Source organism: Chaetodon auriga, chromosome 17, assembly GCF_051107435.1.
Source record: "Chaetodon auriga isolate fChaAug3 chromosome 17, fChaAug3.hap1, whole genome shotgun sequence".
Classification (NCBI taxonomy): domain Eukaryota; kingdom Metazoa; phylum Chordata; class Actinopteri; order Chaetodontiformes; family Chaetodontidae; genus Chaetodon; species Chaetodon auriga.
In genome coordinates, this window is record NC_135090.1 from 2222079 (window position 1) to 2244765 (window position 22687).

Genomic DNA, 22687 nt, shown 5'->3' on the forward strand with positions numbered 1-22687 from the left:
CTCCCGACTCAAACTTATAGGCAGACAAAATTATGAAGATTAAAACACAAATGATGGCACATGCACCTGGCGGAGCGCATGATGTCGGATCATGGTGTCAGTCTTGGAGGCGTTGGGGCCTGTAGGGGCTGAGCTGGGAGAGAGGGCTGCCTGCTGCTGCAGCCTCTGTTCAATCTCCTGACATGGAGGCACACACACATTTAGGAATTCACATGGATTAGTACATTCACATACATACATTTACCTGCCATACATCACTGTCACACTAATGTCACCTTACATTGCATATATTAAGCACTGGTTACACTGTTACACTGCTACACTGTTATACACACACACACACACACACATACACACACATACACAGACTCTGAAACACTGACAATCAACAGTGATTATATTGCTCATTGTTCCACTGTTAATTTGTGCTCTATACATTTCTATTTCATTTTATGGATTTGCTAGATTCTTTTACATTGTATTGTTAGATTCATCTTTATCATATTTATCTATATGTTGGACTTCTGGGGCTGGGCTCCTTGTACTCCATGTAGCCAATGGTGGTTTGAAAGCAACAGTTGTGCTGAAACCTCTGTCAAACAACTTAACCACTAGCTGAGCAGCGAAACACATGCCGCACTGAAAACACTAGAGGCTGTAAAGCGCAATGTAACTTTACAATGGGTACAATCTATAATATGTAACATTCAAAACTTTATGCTGACACGAACATAAGAAATATTTAACTGAAATTCAGAGGAAACATAACTTCTAAGTTGAAAAACTACAAATAAGAAAACATGGTTCAGAGGGACAGCTGTACTGACCTGCTCCTGCTGCAGGGCCTTCACAAAGGCGTTCTTCAGCCTGTTGGTGTGCTCCGCCTTCAGAGCCTTCTTCTGATTGGACGTCATGCACTGCTCACAGAGGATTCGCCCGCTCTTCTCTTGCTTCCAGTGGGGAGTGAAGTCGGTTCTGCACTGGGCACAGAAGAAAGGCTCCATGCGGGCCAGTGTCCCTCTGAGTTTACCTGCAGAGAAGACTCTGCGTCAGCCAACAGTACTTCAGGCAGCAACAGTGACAATCTGACGCCCAAGTGACATGCTGGGGTCATTGTACAACGATCAGTTCCTCATTGAGATGGTTTTCTAACAGACTTGCATCTATAAGTGAAGGGCAGATGGCAGATGGGCATCTGAATGTAGAAATCTCTTCACAACCTTCCTAAATAGAAAAGGTAGAAGCACTGCAACTACCCTGCAGGTTGTGCTTGCATAATGAGTGAGGTTTAGTTTTACATTTTGGTACATTATCAAAAACTTTTTTTTATATCCGAATTTGGGTTCTTACTTCATCCATCAGTTTTATCTGACAAATCTTAAGTTCAGACTATTTGAGAATGATCTGAGAAGTGATGCAGTGTAGTGCAGCTGCTTACCCTGACTGTCGAGCACACTCTGCACCACCTCCTCCAGGCCCACCATGTAGATGAACTCGCTGTTGGCGGCAGAGGGCAGGAAGTGGAGAAGTGGGGCGGGAGGTTTGGGTGGAGGGATCTCCAGTAGGGTTTTCTCCAGCTGCTTCCTCAGTGCCAGCTTGGCTGCTGCCTGGCTGCTGGCCTGGTCGGCCATGGAGCTCACCCCTCCGCTGGCTGAGCTAGACATGGTGGATGGGCTGACGGCCGAAGCGCCGCCTAGGCCACCCCCGACTCCGCCAGCCCCTGCTGCTGCTGCTGCCTGCATGTGGGCCAGGTTCATGTACATGGCACTGGAGCCTGAGCGCTGGGAAGCTGCCACCTGCTGGCTAGTCTGCAGGGAGACACACATTCCCTATTGCTTAGCAATTCACATTTTTAAGGTTTGAATGCTGCTGTCACAAACTGCCACAGAATGAAGAACACATTTGGTGCCTGGGCTCGTCAAAGTGAAGTCATGAGAAATTTTGCGACCATTTGTCTTTCAAAGTCTGGAGCTACTGTATGGGTTTGTATGTATACATCAGTTTTTAGTCACAGTTCATTTTTAAGAGCTTCCTGTCCACTCTGTAGAGATGGGAATGTCAAGATGGTGCTGGGTTGTGGCATAGAAGTTTTCACAGGCCCATTTGGTTCCTAGTAACTGAGACCTGGTCGGGGAACCACGTCTGGCAGAGGTCCTGTTGTATTGCTGCAGGACTTGGATCTCTGCATGTCAATATGTCTAATATTGGAGTAGATCCAAGCAGTTGCCAGTGTTGGCGTTCTATCTCTCTGTTGCTCTGTTTGAATGAAGTGCATTTTGCAGCGGGTCTTATTACAGTATAATCAGGTCTAGCTGGATATAGAATCTGACTGTTCTCAGGTCCCTTTTGGGTTGAGTCTTCCTCTTAATGAGAATTAATTATATGATGTCAGACAAAGATCAGCACACTGTTTTGACAGCTCCCAGGAACATTTTGATCTGTCTTCATCAGGCACCATCAAGTGTCTCTCACCTGAAGAACCTCAAATTGAAAATCTTTTGTGGGAATGGTGTTGTTACATGCTGTTTAAAAAACAAAAATAAGTTTTTAAAAATTGTACCATCTGCCTAGACAAATGGAGTGACCATATGAGTGTTGAGAAGGGATATGTTGACTGCAGTTTTACGAATTCATGTTGTTACAAAAATCGATGTGATGTTGCTCAACAGTCCGTGGCCTCCATTGTTGTATTTTGCACTTCATAACTCTCCACACATTTTCAATGGGAGACAAGTCTGGACTGCAGGCAGGCCAGTCTGGTGCCTGTACTTTACTACTAAGTCACACTGTTGTTGTCTGTTGACTGAAATAAGCAGGGATGTTCCTCAAAAAGACTGTCTGGATGGCACCATGTTTCTCCAGAACCTGTACACACCTTTCAGCATTAATGGTGCCAGTTACAAAGTGGTGAACTCGTTCCATCCTCGCTTGTGAACAACTGAGCCTTTCCAGGATGCTCCTTTCATACCCAATCATGGTGCTATCGCCTGTTACCAATCAACCTGTTTACCTGTGGAATGTTCCAGACAGGTGTTTTTGGAGCATTCCACATCTTTCCCAGTCTTTAGTTGCTCCTGACCCGACTTTTTTGAAACATGTTGCTACATCAAATTCGATTGTTGCTACATCAAAGTTGATGAGGTATATGTCAAAAAGGATAAGCTAATTATCACATTCGCTTCTATTTGTTTTACACAGGCTCTCATTAGCCTCTCTCAGTAGAGCATGCTGTGGATACTCTGCACAAGATACCTTTTTCAGTCTGGCTGCTTGGACTTCACTGGATATGACTACCCACTCATTGAACTGTTACTGTTTTTTGCTACTTTAAAATTAAAATCACAAGAAGAAACAATCATCTCTGAACAAACTTTTTCTCTGGCACAACTACAGAAAGAAAACTTTACATCTCTGTCAACAAAATGTTTGACATGTATGACAGTGAATGCAGTGCAGACCTTGGAGCATTTAGCCAGGCTTGGTATAAATCCATACCTGTTGGTAGCTGACGGGATTGGCCATGCCAGAGCTGGAGCGAGACATCCCAGGCTTGGAGGACATCCTCTGGCCCTGCAGCTGGGCAGGGTTGGGGGCTATCACTCTCTGGGACATCAGCATGGGTGGCAGGTTGGCATTGGCTGCTGACCTGATGACTGTATGACCCTTCAGAGAGGAAAAAACAAAGGACTTTTATGAAAGGAAAACTCCAGGATTTTCAAGACATTTCATTCTGTTGAACAGGAGTCTGGTCAACACTCTGGTTTTCTTAATGTCATCAAACAAATAAAATGTAAATTGTAAACTGTAAACACTGCAGAGGTCCTCTTCTATAATAATATAGCTGCAAAGAGGGCTAATGTAGGGAGGTCTGTCTGACACGCTTTCTTCAATCCAAGAGCATGAATCTGTAGCTACTTTAGTTGTTTATTATAGACATGCACAGAAAATATTTTTATGTTACAAGATGTTCTGCATAGATGTTGTAGCAAAACTGGAGGATAGCAGTCAATGGAAAACAACAGCACCCATCTCACTCTCTTTGTTACAAATAAACCTGATGATCAGCTGGTGCGGACGATATTAACTACTACTGCTACGATCCTGTGTGTGTGTGTGTGTGTGTGTGTGTGTGTGTGTGCGCGCGCGCACATGCACACAACCAGCAACTATCACTGGTGACTGACTGACAGGTGTGCAACCCAAATATGTCCCCTGCTCCTACATTCTGGTACCTAATTATTATTAAATAATAATTACTATTAAATATTAATTACAGAATAATTAATTTGGAGGACAAACAGATGAATTATACAAAGATTCAATTTCAATGTCCATCCCTCCAAGGTCTCCAAGCTTTTCTAGGCCAGAGGCTATCAGCACATAGCCAGGTGAGAGTGATCTTAACCACCACTAATGAAGTCACATTCAGAGTCAGTCATGTCAAAGAAAACACAAATATCCATCATGACTCAGCAGCTTCCAGAAAAAGACAAAGCTTTATGACAAGCCTGTCCAAACAGCTTGTCCTGGTCTTGATCTTTACTTGTTTCACCACTTCTTAACTAACTGTTGAGACTGCATCTCCTAAACCTGGAGGATTTCAATGTCCCGGACAAATCTGGAGATATCCTATTGCCATTTACTGGCTGGCTGGCTGAAGCTCATTATATCCACCAACATACAACACATGTTGCCAAGACCTTTCTTATAGACACACCAATGTAATTCAATACTTCTGGTGTAGCCATGCCATCACGTGGGCTCTACCACTGCAGTCTACTTCCTTATGTACTTGTCTTAGGATGATGTCGGAGATATTAGAATCAGAATCACCTTAATTGGCCAAGTACGTGTGTACATACAAGGAATTTGACTCTACTTTAAACATTGCACTCAATGTACTTGCATAGGGAAAAAGACTGAACAATAAGGTAAATAGTGCAAAACTTAAAAATAAACAATATATACAGAGAATGGTGATGCAATAAACAATATATACAATGAAATGTACAATGTGTGTTGACAGTGACAGAGAGTGATATCCAGATCCTTTGCCAGTATGACTGGATGCTTTGACTCTTCAGGCAAAGCTGCCATACTAAGGCGTCAACTGACTCAAAACTTCAAGAACCAGATTAAATTTATATATGTGGTTTGCCCGTTTCACATTCTGTCCCTTTTGGAGGCTGAAAGACTCCTCTGGGAATGTTTTTCTTTGACAAAATCTGACTATTTCCTGCTCTGCTTCCCTTAGCTCCTCATCCATGGAGAGAGAAACATGTAACAAATTCTTGACACTCTGCAGCTCTACCTTCAGAATATCCTTCAATTTTCTCTCATCTGACCTTGAGTGAATTAGCAATGCATTGACCTCTTTCTTCTCCTTCCAGAAACTTGAGTATTGGATTTTAAGATACAACCAATTACGCTTTTTAGATGATTCCAGTTGGAGAAACATTACAGGGGCTGGAAGGAAGAGAAGTCTATATGGATGACATCGTAGTTTCTGGAGAAACAGAGGAGATCCAGCAGCAGATTCACCTTCTAGGGTACATCTTTGATGAAAGTGGCTGGGATAGAAAACTTGGTTTTCATGGTTAAAACTACAGACTGCTAGCAGGAAAAGACTGGAAGGAGTGTTTTGTTCCAGAATTTCCACGTGTAGTCCTCGCAGTTGGATGTCAAGCAAACATTACAATCTCTGACATAAGTAAGTCAGTAAGTAAAGGCACTTGCTGCCATTGAGGAAAAGAAAACCACTATTTGACAATAACAGTATGCATGTATCTGCATTGTTGTGAGTGCTATTTTGTTCTACATTGAGCTCCATAAGGGCCTCCACTATTATCACACTTCCACTATTGATACACAATTAGTTATTATGAGTGAATGCTGTTAGACCATAAGTGACGCGTACATGATTAAACAGATTTAATCACATGACTAGATTACAGTAAAGTATGTTTGGTAGATGGTCCAATTTAAATACTTTGGTTTATAAACCTTCTTTCTAAGTTTAGTTGGAGATCGGAAATTAATGGAGATTCACCCTAAAAACTCTGTCCTGCTCTCTTAAATAGTTGAATAGTTTAAAGAGTTCTGAAGGAGGGCTTGCAGTATTAGGATCAAGTAGCTGGTGAGCAACTAAAGTAAGCAGTCTACAGCTACCTATTTTTGTTTCTGTGTCTGAAACACTGAATTTCCATGTCATATCTGTTGTTGCTTATCTCATTTTCAGGTTGGAGCTACAGTAAAGACTGGCAACATTAAGAAGGCTAACATCACCTGCTGTATATCTGTCTTCACAGCCAACAGAAGTCTGGTCTTTGAGATTAATTTGAATTTTCTTAACTTCAGTTACTTCTCAAATCTTTAAAGGTTAATAAATTCAATAAGGGATTTGAAAGAATTTCGACTCAACAAACAGATCTGATTGAATGCTATTGAACCTCAACCCTATCAACAGCTTGCTGTCATTTTTTTTATATTTACAGTGCACATACATACACTCAGTGCCCAGTTTATCATCTGCAGACAGACAATTTCTCATATCAGGTCTAAAATCACTGATATAAATTCAGTGGACAAATTATCAGATGCACCTGTCAGTATGACAACACAATTCAACATAAGGTACGCAAGTTAGCCACATTTTAGTAATACAGAAATGCAGTTTATAATAACCTCCATGAAGGGTGGATTTAATGCAGGGTTGTTGCATTAGCCTGCAAGGTTTAGTTGGCATCCATGTTCACAGGTTTCCCCTTCATACGCAGTACACAGACCCAGTGTGTAGTGTTTAGACACATGTTACTCACAGTGTGGGCAGCAGAGGGCAGCAGCTGCTTGTTGAGTAAACTGACAACAAACGAGGCAGAACATCACCATGCATACAAAACAAGCCGAAATGGCAATCCAGCACACACACTCACTGACGCACGCACGTCCTCACGCATGTACTCACGCATGCAAGCACGTTCACACAGTTCTGCTGAATATTAATACCATCTCAACATGTAATGGAGGAGCAGGGCTACGTCATGCAAGAACAAAGGCTTCCAGCGAGAAGCTGTCTCATAATCAGAGCGGGACCTTCTCCGGACCCATTCATTCTCTGAACTAAACCCAGTATTAATGTCAATCTACAGCAGTGTCTTAAAGCTAATTTCACCTGAACCTTTACTCTGATCAAGCAGACTTCTGTCTCTCCACACTTTACACTCTTTACGTGAACTGGAATGATAAGACCTTTGAGGGCAGAGACTGATAATATTCACCTCTGGAAAAGGCATCTGTGCTTTGCTTTTGATTCCTCCAAATGGAATTTCAGGGTTGTAATCGAGACCACTTAAGTCAAAGCCAAGACAAGACTAAACAAAGTCAAATTACATAGATTTTGTCAGTCAATAGACTGACAAAATTAGGGTTCGCCCCCAAAACAACAAGGTCCTTTGGTCCCATTAGAGAAGTCCTCCAGTGATTTAGAGTTGCATTTCAGTGAAGTTAGGGGACTCACAAGAGACAGATTCAAAACAAAACAAAAAAGAATGGTCAAAATGTGTGCAGCAGAGGCCGACGCATCCTATGTTTTAGTCCCTAGTAAGGGTCAATCTCCAAAACACTGCATCCTACATTTCCCACAGTCCAGTAGCATTTTCCTTCAATCCTCTCTGCCTGGTAAATGGCCCCTGTCCTTCAAACTCCACACCTCAGTGCTTTTGTGTTATAAATTTGTAATTATTTAGATTTATTATTAGACATTATATCACACAACTGTTTGTTTGAGTAGTACTAACCATGACCAGTAGACATACTCAGGACTAATAATAATATTGAAGTTGTAGGTAGACTTTAAAATGAAAACTGCTTAAGTAAGGTAGCTCTACTTGAAGACATATTCTGGTGTTACAAATAACTAGTTTGGATTCAAGACCAAGTCAAGTGAAACCCCCTCCCAAAAATAAAAAAAACCCCCCAAAGACCAAAATTAAGTAGAACTAATAAAATAACCTGAAGTTCGGCACTTCAGCTCTGAGTCATTTTATTGTAGTGGAACTGCTCACTGTGTTTCTGCTGATTTCAAACCACGGTTTACCCTCTCCTTAAACTCTGGAGGTGCAGAGGTGAAGTGGTTACCTGTGCAGTGCGGAGGTTCTGGGGCTCAGGGTTGTGCAGGCCTGGCCTCACAGGCAGCTTCCCCAGGCCAGGAGAGCTGTGGATGGGCGGAGGCTGCACAGAGGATGCAGCATTCTGGACCACCGGAACCTGCATGCAAAAAACAACATGGCATTAACAGTGCAATAAAACTAACAGCTGAGATTTCTCTGACACTAACATGTATATGTAACCCTTGCTGTTGGACAGAAGAGGCTTTACTTCACACTCCAGATCATATTTTAGATCATATTACAGTAGTGCACTTACAGCTTGACCATAATAACAGCCAACTTGAAAAAGCTTACCAATGACTTTACAAGTTTAGCACATTTAATACTGATCACGTATTTGTATCAAATACTGTTAACAATGTTTAAAGCACACCAGTGTTCTAATGTGCAGACACTTGACCCCTGATTGAGTAATGCTAGGATCAGTCTACATAATATTTTTGACAATGGAAATGGTCATTGTCTCAAGAGCAGGTAGTCAGAGTTCGAAATTCTGGCCATGGTTGTTTTCTGCTATGGCACATTGCTAGGGCTGCCCCTTAATAGTTGCCTAATGGCTTGAACTATCGACTACTGGTCGATGACAGACTTCAGAGCATAAAAGCAGCTTCCTGATACCACATGTCTGCTGGGTCGTGACATTACTGGTCTGATATTAATCCTTCATAGTGAACATTCTGTCTGCTTCAGTTACTGTTCAAGTTACAGTCTAAACTTTTCAAATCAAACTAAATCACCATACAACACTTACAGAACTACGCTCACAACTTTCAACAAACTATAGGAAAAGAATTTGAAATGATACATCAACGTGAAGCAACTGACCAGTCTTTGCAAATGTGTACGAGTGAAGGATGATTCCCAGAAATTTTGCAAATTCCGGATCAGTTACCTTTGTTTCCAAACAAGCAGACAGATTTCCAACTAACTAGACTACGTTATAGGAGGTCTGCAGCCTTTGCAGCTCATGAATATGTGCACTGCAGCTCAAATAAAAGTGAACTGGTTCATACAGTATCAATCTGTGTGAACTGAACTTTGAGCTAGCTCATCACTGCTGCTGGTGTTTTAATCTATAATAATAATATATCAGAAGTTATTATCTGACTCCATTTTGTACTAAAATCTGAATGTGTGAAGTAATCTGTAACTGCAGCTGTCAGACCAACACAGTGGAGCAAAAAGAACAATATTGTCCTCTGACATGTACTGTAGAAGTACAGTTTTAAGCAACATAAAATAGAAACACTGAAGTAAAGTCAAGGCACAGATGACTGGATGACCAGCGGTGTAATCAGTGAATGAAGTGCAGCAGCAGCACTGACCTTCTGCACCACGTTCTCCTTCTGCATCTGACTCTGTCTGAGCTTCTTGAGCAGCACCAGGCGAGCCTCCTCCAGACGCAGCTCCTCTCTCAGAGCTTTGATCATCTGCTGCCTCTCCTCTCCTGTCTTCCCCTGGAACACACACACACACATACATGCACACATGCACAATTAGTGACACATGGTATCCAGATGGCAAATTTAAGGCAACTTATCACACACCTCTGAGGTAATAGCCTATTTAAATACACATTTAAATAAAAGCAGTTAAAGAAGTTAAAAGCAAAAATCTGACCTGTGTGTAGTGTTTAGATGTACAGACTGGATTACACGCTAATGTTGATGCTGAGTTATTTGTGATAAGGGTTTTTTTTATTTCTTTTAATAAACCTGATGGACTGTATTTGTACTTCTGATAGGGATTTCCTAGTAATTTTAATTTCTACTGTATTTTCTAAATGATTTTTATCATCATGATGATTCTTCCACGTGATGACAGAAAGCCTTAGGAAGGGAAGTCCTGTTGTCATGCATGCTCTATAGCTTTAATATCTCACTGGTGCATTAATCATGTTGATTAATCCAGGACTATAGAGACATTAAGTTTGACAGCCCTGACTGACATTTTATTGAGGTTTAAGCTGTGCAGAGGTGAAGTGACTGTTGTTGATGGTTTTACCTTGAACATATCCAAGTTGGCCTGGTGCAGGCGCTCATCAGGACGAGGAGTTGTTCTGGGACTGGACGCCTCGTTGTCTGACAGGATGATGACGTCTGGAGACGGAGTTCGTCTGTCATGGTCTGCCTCACTTCATGGGGAAACAAGAAGAAAAAATGTCCCGTCACTGACTTGAACCTCTATAGTGCATGTTCTTCACGATATCTGCCAGTTTCTCAAAACGTGATCTGGAGTTATCCAGTTGTTTGCTCAGTTTATCAGGTAGTTCAACCCACTTTGGTGAAGCTGGATGTGAGGACTGCTGGCAAGGTTGTCTGGGTGATTTCCAAATTTTCCTTTAAACATGTCTTTATATTTCAGTTAAATAACCCAAACAGAACTTTATTTAAAATTCTAGCCGATATCCCAAAGTGTCTTAAGATACTAGGGACCATAGTTAAATTTCATACACACAAACAGGGCTGGAAAGATGCGTATGCCACTTACCACAGATCAGCTGGGATTTAGAAAAACTTATAATGTCGCACTGAAATGCTAACGCACTGAACATCCGGGTTTAATCTCACCTCCAACCACATTACCTAAATGATGGAATTATCCTGATCAGTTACAGAATTAGAAAACAGAGTAGATTCTGTAGGTAGAATCTAAACAAAATCTAACACTGTGCATATTTCATTTTTTAGTTTTCTAATCGTTTGCAAAATGGCTTCAGTGAACACATGACTCTGCTACACAGAGCACACTGGAGATGCTGCTGCAGCTGCCACACTCTGTCTTCTCCAGCCACCTCACCCGACATCTCTTCGCCACCTGCATGCATATATCCACTATAAAAAATTGAGAAAAACATGTTGCGGTTTCTTTTTTGCTTTCATTAGCTATGTAGTCCATGTATCTATACACATACATAACAAATACCACCGGTCCACATTCTGACAGCATGCAGCAAAGGGTTTAACGCATCCACCTTCATGTCTGACAATTTTGTTTGATTTCAGGAATTGTCCTGTATGGTGAACTGACTGCATTAACAGCTGCTGCAGCCATCAGCCTCTCAGTCTTTGTAACACCACTGCTGTTCTCCACGGGAACAATACTGTATGAATATCAATATTCATGAGGGCTTTTGCATTGACAATACATGTTTATTGGTGGGATGTGTCCATGAGTCCACCAGTTGGTTGTGATTTATAAAGGGCCATTTCAGTGCATACCCTGAGAACAATTGTCTTTTGTATGTATGGAAACTTTTGGTTTGGGTCCTATGCAGCTTTATCCATGTGGCCTCAGATCTATCAGAGTGAATTTCAGGGAAACGTGTGAAATGATGTCTCAGTAGGGTTGCAGCAGTGTACCGGTTTCACAGTATACTATTGTTTGAAAAGTGGCGATCATCATACTATGTATATTTGCTTATCTATGGTATTGAATCCTATTGTATTAGTGTTATTACAAAAATATTTAATGTTTATGTCAAGTTTCATGTCTGTCAGGACATAATATTGTGTGAAATTATAATGTAGAGTTTGTTTGGATTCTCAATGGAAACATTATATAGCTTCATTCAAGCTCAAAGTTTTCAGACCCCTTGAGGTCTTAAGGTAGGTCTCCACAGGCTGTGGGCAGTTACTCCTGTTCTCCCCAGCCCACCCTCTCAGGTTCTGCCAAGCTGACTCTGCACGGATGTTTTCTGACAGTTGTCCTTTACTCAGGAATGGCTTGTTTTGCCTCTCTGCTTCAGAGACCTTATTGACTGCCCTTCTTCCAAGTTCTACCATTTCTGGAGGATTTGTGAGAAGTGATGTCCCCATACCGAAACCAGTATTAGGCACTAGGTTCGATACTGTGCGCATGTACATGTACTCGTTAAACTACTCTGATAGTATGGCACCCAACGCCACTTTACTGAGGTATGAATGTCCAAGCCATCACCACATCACAGACAGACTATTACCAAACATTCTGTCATTGGGCAGAAGCAGGCACTGGGAATATTTGTGTCCAAATATGAACTCCCTCCCAGAAAATCTCACTGCTCACCAGTGGACACTTCTGGAAAAAATTCTATCTGCTGTGGCTCCATTTGAGGCGTTAACTGAAAAAGTGAGCTCCTCTGATGCTTTGGCATCAGATGTGACTCTTGCTGTGACTGTCCTTCAGAGGCTTTTCACCAAGGAAACAGACCAAGCCATCAAGCGACACTTCATTGACACAGGAAAAAACACTCTACTGCATTACAACTGTACCTGATCCAAACTCTGTCTGTCAGTCTGTGAGTATGCACAGAGCATGTTAGAACTATCGTGGTACTATTAAGAACTCCTTTCACTACTCTGCATTTTCAAGTACCCAAACGTAATGAACTTGGTCTGACAAACGTGGGATCGGTGCATCACTAGTTGTGAGGCCCTGTTGCAGTGACCATTAGGTTCTTGGTCAGCTCCATGACTGAAGCCTTCTCGCCAGGTTGCCGAGTTTGTGGGTAAATCCATCTATAGGAAGATGGTTCCAGACTTGTTTTTTAAATAGATTTTTCATTGTATTTATTTGAGTTGTGAATAGAGTTATTGTAAGACACAGCCTCAAATCCTCTCTGCTGCACCACAACTCTGCCCAAATAATATCATTCTAGTTTTTTGATAACAAAAATTTAAAATTTTCATCAGGTTTTCAAAGTAACAGTAACAAGTTATGACATTGATTATAGCCTGTGGTCTGACCAAGTTGTGAGAGGTGCAAGGTTTAGCCCACAGTCCTCACTGTGTGTGTGTGTGTGTGTGTGTGTGTGTGTGTATATATATATTGAAGCAAATTAATTAACATTGGGCAACCTACAAAATGAAACTCTGTGCTGTTTTCTGGTTAATAAGCTCTGTGTATATCTGTGTTGGTCCTGTTTACACCTAGCCAAAGATGGTTTTGTCAAGAAAAAAGGACCACTCTCTATCATTATGGTATAAACTGTTCAAAAGACCAAAAGCATGGTGAGCAACTCCTTCTGTCTTTGAAGCTAATGTTAGCTCAAACAACTTCAGTGCAGAGCTGTAAGCAGAGTCCTCAGTTACATATTTAACTTGATAGCATTTTGTCATTATTGAAGGTAATTTTTTGCTAATGTTGAGTTTACTTTGAAGTCCTCTGCTGTCTGGTTTAAAAAGAGCAAGATTCTTTTCATTTAGAAGCAAGATTATAATCGTAACTATATGTGGTAGGTGTTTGGTACCGTGTAAAACACCAGTCCCAGCCTGGAGTCACGTTTACAATATTTAATGTTCACCTGTATGTGGTTTGGAACACATAATGCCAGCTGATACTGTATGCTTGGGTTAGGATATGACAACCATGTGCTGCTGAGATGAGCAGTCTGCAGGTCTTTGTTCTGACCAAAGGCTCCACCCTCTGGTTAGCACTCTTTCAGGTAGAGGGGGACCCTGTTAATGAGCTGCTGAGGGGATCAATAGGCTCTTTTTATTATAGAATACATGCTGACATGTGAAAGTAGGAAAAGCACAGGTGGAAAAAAAATCAAATGGACGACGGTTGACTTCACTTTCAGGGTCCTGGTATTGTTCATGCGGGCTCACTGTCATACTGTCATGGCTTGCTGCGACACTTGAATACAAAAGTCACTAAAGGGTCACTGTTAATATCATTGCAACATCGGCGCTTTTCCTACTATGGCAAGTCCAAATGTCTGCTGGGAAAAGGATCTACTGGCATGAAAACCTGCATACTGTCGGTGCTCTGTGGCACATGGAAAATATAAAACTTTTTCTGCATTACTGATGTAACAGTTGTGTGTTTTATTCTACTGTGACAATGAAATGGTTTGGTGTATCTTTTGGAAACATTACTAACAACAACCTCCCAGTCGTGTCTTTGAAACTTTTGGCCACAGACACAAAACTTTTTGTGAGACACATCTGTACATTTTATCATCTGTCCATTGACTTATTAGTCAATAATAATTAGAATTTTAACTAGCACCAACGATGAATTGTAACCCCCATTAACTCTCATCCCAGCTATAATGAATGGATTAACAAGCAGAGAAGTTCTTTCCTCTCTGTACAGACTAGAGTTTCAGAGGGAGACAGTTATCCATTCCTTTGCCTTCTCTTACAGCCCCTAGTCCACTGTGGCACTTCTGTGTAAACACTTTATTCTCACCATCTTCTCCCTGCGCTCATATCCACTGGCTCATCCAGGATGTTCTCCTTTCCATTCTTACTGGGTCCAAGATGGCCGCCGTGGCCTCCCAGCCTCAGACTCCCATTCAGCTTCTCCTCATAAGCAGCACCCATCAGGCTCTGGTGGTGGAGGTTGCTGGCCCCGGGGCCCTTCCCATCTCCCAGGGGCCCTGCTACCTCCAGGGCTGCTAAGTCAGCTAGGTCTTTGCGTTTAAGTAGCGCCAGCATCTTGAGGCGCTCCATGGCCTCGTGGCCCTCCATTTTGAGGCGCTTGGCTAGTGCCTCCTCTCGCTCGCTGGGTGACTCCAGGCCTCGCTTCAACAGGTTGAGCCTCAGCGCCTCCTCAGACATCCGCTCCATCCTGCAAGAGTGGACAGAAAGGACAGCAGAGCCACATCAGACATCAATGATCAGGATCTCAAACCCCTAACTAGACTGAAGTCAAACACCCAAATACACTTTTCCATGTGGCTTAATGCAAAGATACACTTAATCAGAAGCACAAATTGTGCCTTTATACACATACACACACACACACACACACACACACACACACACACACACACACACACACACTATATAATGTTGTAACGTGGTTGCCATTTTACATTTAAACCTGGATTAAAACTGTCTGTCTCCATTTCCACCTGATATGAACATGTGTTTGGTTTTTGGATATTCTTATTGAGCTCAGGAGAAGCACGATGTAATGCAGAACACACTGAGATCACAATGGATCAGTGACAGCACCACACCTGGAGTTTGCAGCCAGGTGTAATGATATACATAAAACAACCACCTATACTGTGATTGGCTCTTTGGCTGACAGAGAGCTGTCAGCAGCCAATAAGGAGAGACTAAACTATGCACAGGACACACACTTTTTATTTTTCTGACTATGTGGAAAGCTCTGCATGGGAGCTGAGCTGGCCTGTAACAGTTCTCGTAATCACAGGTAAGGTGCTGTATATGAAGGAGCAAACACACCATATTTATAGAAACAGACTAGAATTACTCCACTAACCAGTCAAGTTGTACTTTACATCCACATCTGCCAAAAGTCATATGATGTATGTAGTGAAGACTTTGAAGGAATTGAATAAAATGCATTAAATGTATTCAATATGGCAAAATGGAGTGACCTTTGACCACCGAAATCTGATTGACTCATCCATGAGATCAAGTGGACATTTGTGGCAAATTTGAGGAAATTTTCTGCGTTTCTGACAATGGGGCATACGGCCAACCTGAAAACATAATGGTCGCTGTCAGCGAGGCATAAAGGTATCTACTGATCAGAAAAAGTAGGAACCACAAGCACAAGACAAATTAAATACTGAGCTAACGCATGAGCTTCTAGTGCCGACTGAAGTTTTGTTTCTACTCGCACGAGCACTGAAGCACAGGCCTCCATTGATTGTGTGTGATTTACAAGCCCACATAGTGGCCTTAATGCTCAATGCGTTGTTCACTGCAGTAATTCTCCAACAGCAGGAAGTGAACAAACACAGCATTCTGTGAGGAGGCAAGAATTCAATGAGTGTTTACCAGAAGATCATCATAAATTGAACATATCTACAGGACGTGTGCTGCCCTACAGCTCCTCTGTACTGAGCGTACATTCACCTGTTTGTGGCTATTAAAAGGAAAAATCTGTTTATTTTAATATTATTACTTGGAATCTATTTATTGAACCGTAAAGTGTAAAAAAAAGTGTGCTAATGTTCTCAGTATAAAGAATAGACATGCCACAGACAGAAACATCGAGAATACAAAAACGTAATATTGCTGACACACACGTTGCGAATCTAAAAGAAAAAACCCAAACTATATACAAATGAGCAGTTGCCCCATGTCTCAATGAAGGGTCATAAAAATGTCTGCAGAGGTGAACCTCATCGGCCAGTGCACTGCAGTGCACACCTAGCTGCACAAATTGGGAGGTGCACGACCGAGTGCCTGCAAGACCTGCGGAGCCTTTGCGCTAGACGCAACAGATGTGATGACATCATTTTAGATGCATGTACCCTTGTGCTGAGGACACGGTGTCGAGCAGAAGCCTAGCCTGAGTCGACCCTGGATATCCTGATTCCGGTACAGTCCTACCTGAGGTGGTGCTAGATTGTCAGGGGTCCACCAAAATCCTTAAAACTCATCCACTACAGACCATGAAATCGATTCTTGACCAACACTGCCAGTGTGAAGTCCCTCTGGTAGCACGGTAAAACAAACCCAACACTGTGCGATGAGGCAGAGCAGGGAGCGTTCCCTTTCCAACACCACCTGAGTCCAATTAAGATTTTTAACTAACCATAATAACCCCAGTGACATGCGAATCAGTGCAGTGAATGCCAGGATGCAACAGGGATAAATAAATAATCAGACAATATGAGCAGCTGATGGTAAGCTCATTCAGATGGAAGTGGGTTAAACCACAGCAGGCTAAGAATAGCCTGGATCTCTGTACTTGACGGTGACAAATACATTTGAGAAATGTTTGATGTGTGTGTGTGTGTGTGTGTGTGTGTGTGTGTGTGTGTGTGTGTGTTACCATGTGATTCATACCAGTAAGGAAGACTTTTGTAAGGACAACAACAATCCAAGTCTTATGAGCACATTAGCTTAGTCATGTGACTGGCTTCAGCATGGAGGCTGACAGAGCAGTGAACCAATCAAGAAGCTGTAGCACAGCGCAAGCTGCACGAGGAAATGACAAAGCAGAAAGAGTCACTATAGACTTCCTGCAGGCCCCGTTTCAAATCCAGATGTTGCAGACCACTAAAGGAGGGCTATAGTGTAGAGTAGGTGACTGAAACGGGGTCCCATCCGGACCCACAGTCTTTCATTACTCCTGATGGTTGGGTTCTGCAGTGACAGCTTTATGGTTATTGTTCAGCTTGCAGCACTGTTTTTAAATCTTACCAAGTTTTCTAAAATTGATCTATGTGGACAAAATCACAGGAAACTCTGTATCAGAAATTGCAATCCACCAGAACACCTCTGCAACACATAACACCTTACCTTATAAATACTCCATATTTATACAAATTTTAAGTAATTACTGAAAGAGTTGTGACCACAGGAATCTTTCACATTGTTAGTGTGTAAAAGCAGCATGAGTAAGAAACTCATGGTAAGAGTTAGACTGCATTAGTCACTTAAAGCCACAAGTTTAGGAAGTGCCCCCAATATATCAACCTCAACAAGTGACAATATGAAAAAAAAAAAAAGAATCTAGAATTACACAAGCATTTAACACAGACTTATCACCAAGGTGTCAGACATGACACCTGCTCAGGCAGCTAACAGTAAATCTAACAATGCTAGACATTACCATGACATGCTACTGGATGCACAACCACCAGGTGAAGCACTGCTGAGAAGCCGTCAGGGCTATGACCTCAGTGAGCTCTACCTGTGGCAAACACCTGAAAAGGTCCACTAATCCACAGCATGTTTCACTGGAAGAGCTCACTGCTTCACTTTTTCTATGGCAAGCAAAGAAACCCATCTCAATAAATCAGCCAGCTGAAATCCTATTTTCAGAGTTCAAAGTTTATGTAACAGTTCACGCATGATGGAAGCTGTACTTACTATAATAGCTGGTGGCTGGATTGAGCACGACTCACAAAACAATGACTAAAGCTGCAAAGAAGGGCAGGCATTGTATCAGTGGTGAGTACCGTCACCCCAACTGGGTCCAAAGTTTGAACCCAGGAAGAGTACTAAAAAGCAGTTTTCACATCAAGGCCACAGCGACACCTTGGCACTCATTTTCTGAGCACCTGTACAATTTCAATAGTGAAAACACTCAGCCTACAGGATAGAAACAAATATGTTTTCAAAGACTGGTTTTGACGGCAAAATACAACAATTGTGTGCCAGTGATTTGGCGTGTTTTAGTCCATTTTCTACAAATCATAAACAATATTACTGCTGACTGCTGAGCAAATCACAGGCTTCCATTTATTAGGACTTCACTGAATATGATTCTCTTTACACTCAAAGGTTCTACTGAAGTTTTTCAATGAATCTTTGAATGTCTGTCATCATATTTTCATCATCACCCAGCCCCCCTCCAAAAAAGGGAAAAAACCCTGCTAAAAAAAAAGGGTCAATTTGAATCATGTGATTGATCCGATTAAAGAGTTCATCGTTTCTTATGAAATCAACTTCACTTATCAATATAACTCATCGGTTTCATCAACATGAACCCATACAAATATAGCTCTCATACAGCTGCCTCTCCCGGTCTATAGTCACACTCTGTCGTCTCACTCAATGTCCCGCCTGCAGCATCTGATTGGTTACATGTCACAAGTAATAGCCTATCACCACTGAAGGCTACTCTGCACAGACAGGCGGAGGGACCGCGTTTGCAGACTGGAGCTGCTCTGGTGAGCGTGTGGAGCTGTGTTTGGACGGTAAGGCAGCAGATATGAGCTAAAGGTGGAATAAACATCACAATAAACATCTATTGAATATTTATGGAGAATTCGAGCGTCAGCGTTATGAATAAAGCTTTGACGCTTCCAACTATTGGGCACAGCCATTCCATTTACTTCCACACTTCACGAAATCAACATTATTGGTAGACTTTTCATGATTTGTAGCAGAGTTAAAACACATTTGTGTATTCTATCCTACGTGTTTCACTGTCAGCTGCTGAGCGACTGGAACCCGCGAGTGGTTTTTCTCGATGTGAACAACTCAATCTGCAGGCTTCTGCTCCGTCATGACAGACGGCGCATCATGTGTGTGGCCAAACATGCAAATGGATGCTTTCATTTGCAGCACTGCACCACGGCATTAACAGCACCTGGACTGACACTGAATTTGGCAAAAAAAAGTCGTGCGCGCCAGAGTGTCAGTGACTGTAATTCAGACAGAGATTTAATTGGCCTCGTTATCACTTAATCAGCTTCCTATTAGCAGATTATTCCTGCTGGTGTCGTTCTATCGTTTCCCCTCATCTATTGTATCACGGTGCTGTGGCTGCCACTGCTCTAATCTGTTCATTCTGTCCTCCTGTAACGTCTCTGTTATCCTCCTCACATCGACAGCAGCCTCTTTAATACAGGGAGGAGTCTTAATGATCGCACAATATGGCCCTCCCCGTCACTACTTCTTCTTGTCTAATTAATTTGTGACGCAGCTGCAGAGCCCAGTCATCGCCTCCATTTGCTGAGAGGAAAACATAAGCAGCTCCTGCAACCTCTCGGCCGAACATCCACCTTTAATGAGCCAGAGAGCACCACTGAGAATGGCGCTGATGAGCCAATCAGGGTCGGCCTTGCGCTGCGCGTCAGTAACTGGCACCCCACACCCTTCCCCTCCCTCTCCCCCTCCCCCCGGCCACTGCCGCCGCCAACTGCCTTTACATAATATAATGACTGTTTCGGTCAGCTGCTACACAAGCCACACACTCTTTCTCCCTCCCTCTTTCTCCTCAACCCCCCCTCCCATAATCCCTCCCACCACCTCCCATCCACCCCACCCTCTTGCTTTGGGCACTCTGCCAGGCCAATGTAATAAAGGAAAAAGAAAAGAAAAAGAGACATGGTCGGAGAGGTAGAAAGAGACAGGGTGGAGGTTGATAGAGAGCGAATGTAGCTCCACCTAGAGCCAAACCCACAGTTACCTTAAAGACAACACCAAGACAAAGTTGGACAGGTAGACATCTTTATCAAAAATCTGACAAAGACTCGTCACGCTATTAACACAATGCTTCCACAGTGTGCAGTGCCGAAGAAGTCCTCTGTCATGAAACAGCCGATAGACGGTGTCCAGACATCCATGTACAACACAGCATTCCAACAGAAGGCAGGATTTTGTAACCCCTTCTCCTGCTCCAGCTGTACAGTACCACAAAGAAACCCCTCCCTGATCCTCTACCCTCCCCCAATTCCTCAAACCCGCCGTCTTTTCCTCCCCCCTCTTTCACTGTAAAAATAAACACATGCTTACTTTCAGGGGCCCCTTAAATGTAGCCAGAGCTGAGGGCTTCATTTGTTCATATTACACGAGCCAATCAGAAGTGGATATGGAGTCTGTAGGCATGTGTGCACGGGCGTGTGTGTGTGTATGGGGGGTAATAAAGGAGTGACACAGCCAAGATACACTGAGAGCAGAGGGATTTTATTCTTCATCTTGCGCTATCCTCGCTCTTTGTGTGTAGGCTGGGTGTGTGTGTGTGTGTGTGTGTGTGTGTGTGTGTGTGTGTGTGTGTGTGTAGGGCTAGAAAGGAGGCAGAGATGGCAGCTCTCTCCTGACATAATGCCAACTCTTAATTCCCTCCTCCCATCCCCCAACACACACAGCCTACACACACACACCATGTTCTTTATGCACGGAGCTGTCGATCAGATGGCTGCTGCTAAAATGTCGTCCTTATAGAATTAAAGCAGCGGCCTTTTATCACAGTCACACTCCTCTTGTAAGTCCACAACAGCGAGCTCCCTCCTGTCCTGTCCTGTCCTGTCCTGTCCTGGTCTGTCCTGGTCTGTCCTGTGTGGCTCAACACCAGGTTAACACTGTTTGTCAAACGGCCCATTGTCAGCTGACTGAGTGTAATGGTAATAAGGCCATTTGCAACTGCACTGAGGAATCTGCTGCTCATTTCACGCATGATCTGCATCATGACAATTCATTTGGCTGATGCAACTCCTCTCCTCCCAGTCTACCTTCTGTCTCTCCACCACCTCCACCTTCTCCTTTTCGTGGACTCTGCTTTCTACACACGACTGGGGAAGCGTTCCGTTTCATTTTTCAACAGTTTGATTCATTGGTGGATGTCAGGCTTATCACTGAGCTGCAGGAGCCAGATGTGTCAGCCCTGACTTCCCATCTCTACCTAAAGACAAAAAAAAAGAAAAAAAAGAAAAAAGGGGAAAAATTGTGCAACTACTCATCCGGTGCTGCGAATCACAAACCGCCTCCATTTGCGCCATTAATCCTACCATCAAAATGGTGGTGATTGGTGCAAAATGGCGGCCATGGCACAAACTGGCAGGACCCTGAAACCCAAATCAGTATCATTTAAGTCTACCTCTTCACTTATTCTCTGATTCAAATAATATTTTTCTGACTTAACACTATATTCTTCATTGACTTGGAAGACACTTTGTAACCATGTTACTGTTGTTAGGGTACAGCTACTGAGAAAATGGCTTTAGGTCTCTGGGATTTACTTACTACCGAGCCCTGCGTGAAGACATCAGGGGTTGCACTGATGTGGTTGAGATGTTTAAGGTGACAGGATTTTACAACTCTGGAACTGTCATGGCAGTAACTATTACATGTGTGGGGACAACGACTGTGAGGTAAGCAGCAGGAATACAGCATTTGAGTTAGAGAATAACCCACCAGGAATGTGTACTAGGCAATGCAAAAACCTTTCCAGACATTGGCAACAAATGTTGCAGCAAAAACAGAACTTGGTTCAACCTTTTTGCCGGACGACCTGGTGGTTTTTACTGGACTACCCTGCATTGCCATCCTCGCCCTGCATGCAGGGCCCAAATTAGTATGGACGTAGCCTAACAGGCCATATATACCAGGGTTGCCTATGTTTGCCCATCAACAGGAAAAGGATGAAAATATAAACACACACAAACACACACACACACACACACACACACACACACACACACATATAAAAATGTTGTTTTCGGCAATTAAAGGGAAACTTTGTTGATTTTCAGCCAGCAGCATCATTGCAAAATTATTAGGAGGCTCTACTTTTATCCTGCTCTGCCTCACCTCAGGTCTGTTTCACTGGTACTATCAGTGCGATTTACTGTAAAGTTTAATGTAAGATGGGAGCAAAATGGCTGCTAAGGACAATCTCTGCAAGATCAAGACCAAAATGCGTGGTGCCTGTAGTCCACATTGGTCAGTATCATACAGAAGTGCACGAAGGCAGCCATCAGCAGTTCTTACTGCCGGCATGTAGGTCATGTTAATTGCAGCAGTGTTGAGCTCTGGGCTGTGTGTATGGTCGGACTTTGTGCTGAGGTCACATAGGGTGAGCGGCATCCTTTTCTCACTGTACATGTTACCTCTAAGCGCCCTGGTTAACCAGTTTAATTGTATCTCTCACCACTGCTACGCCGATGACATGCAGATGTATTTTTCAGTTAAGCCAATTGACATGGGTGATAATGGGGCCCTCCTTGACTGCCTGACAGCTATTAAGGAATGGATGTCAATTTCCTTCAGCTGATTTCAGACAAAACTGAGGGTCTTCTTATTGGTACCGATAAGTTTGTTTCTGAAGTGAAAGCCTGTATCGGGATTGGCCTGCTCTAACAGAAATGGCAG

General features: G+C 42.8%; 1 protein-coding gene across 3 annotated transcripts in view; it reads right to left on the reverse strand.

Moving 5' to 3' along the window:
* Window positions 1-22687, reverse strand: part of gatad2b (GATA zinc finger domain containing 2B) — a 52517-nt gene that overhangs the window by 8222 nt on the left and 21608 nt on the right. For 2 of the 3 annotated variants that reach the window (XM_076753960.1, XM_076753962.1), the window contains exons 2-9: window positions 14346-14726; window positions 10173-10302; window positions 9494-9625; window positions 8137-8265; window positions 3496-3663; window positions 1439-1808; window positions 828-1030; window positions 67-177 (exon numbers count right to left, since the gene is read on the reverse strand). In XM_076753960.1, the coding sequence (XP_076610075.1) occupies window positions 67-177; window positions 828-1030; window positions 1439-1808; window positions 3496-3663; window positions 8137-8265; window positions 9494-9625; window positions 10173-10302; window positions 14346-14725 (1623 nt within the window). In that variant the 5' untranslated portion in view covers window position 14726. Of the gene's footprint in view, window positions 1-66; window positions 178-827; window positions 1031-1438; window positions 1809-3495; window positions 3664-8136; window positions 8266-9493; window positions 9626-10172; window positions 10303-14345; window positions 14727-16471; window positions 16569-22687 lie in introns of those variants that run through there. The other variant, XM_076753961.1, reaches the window with a different exon arrangement.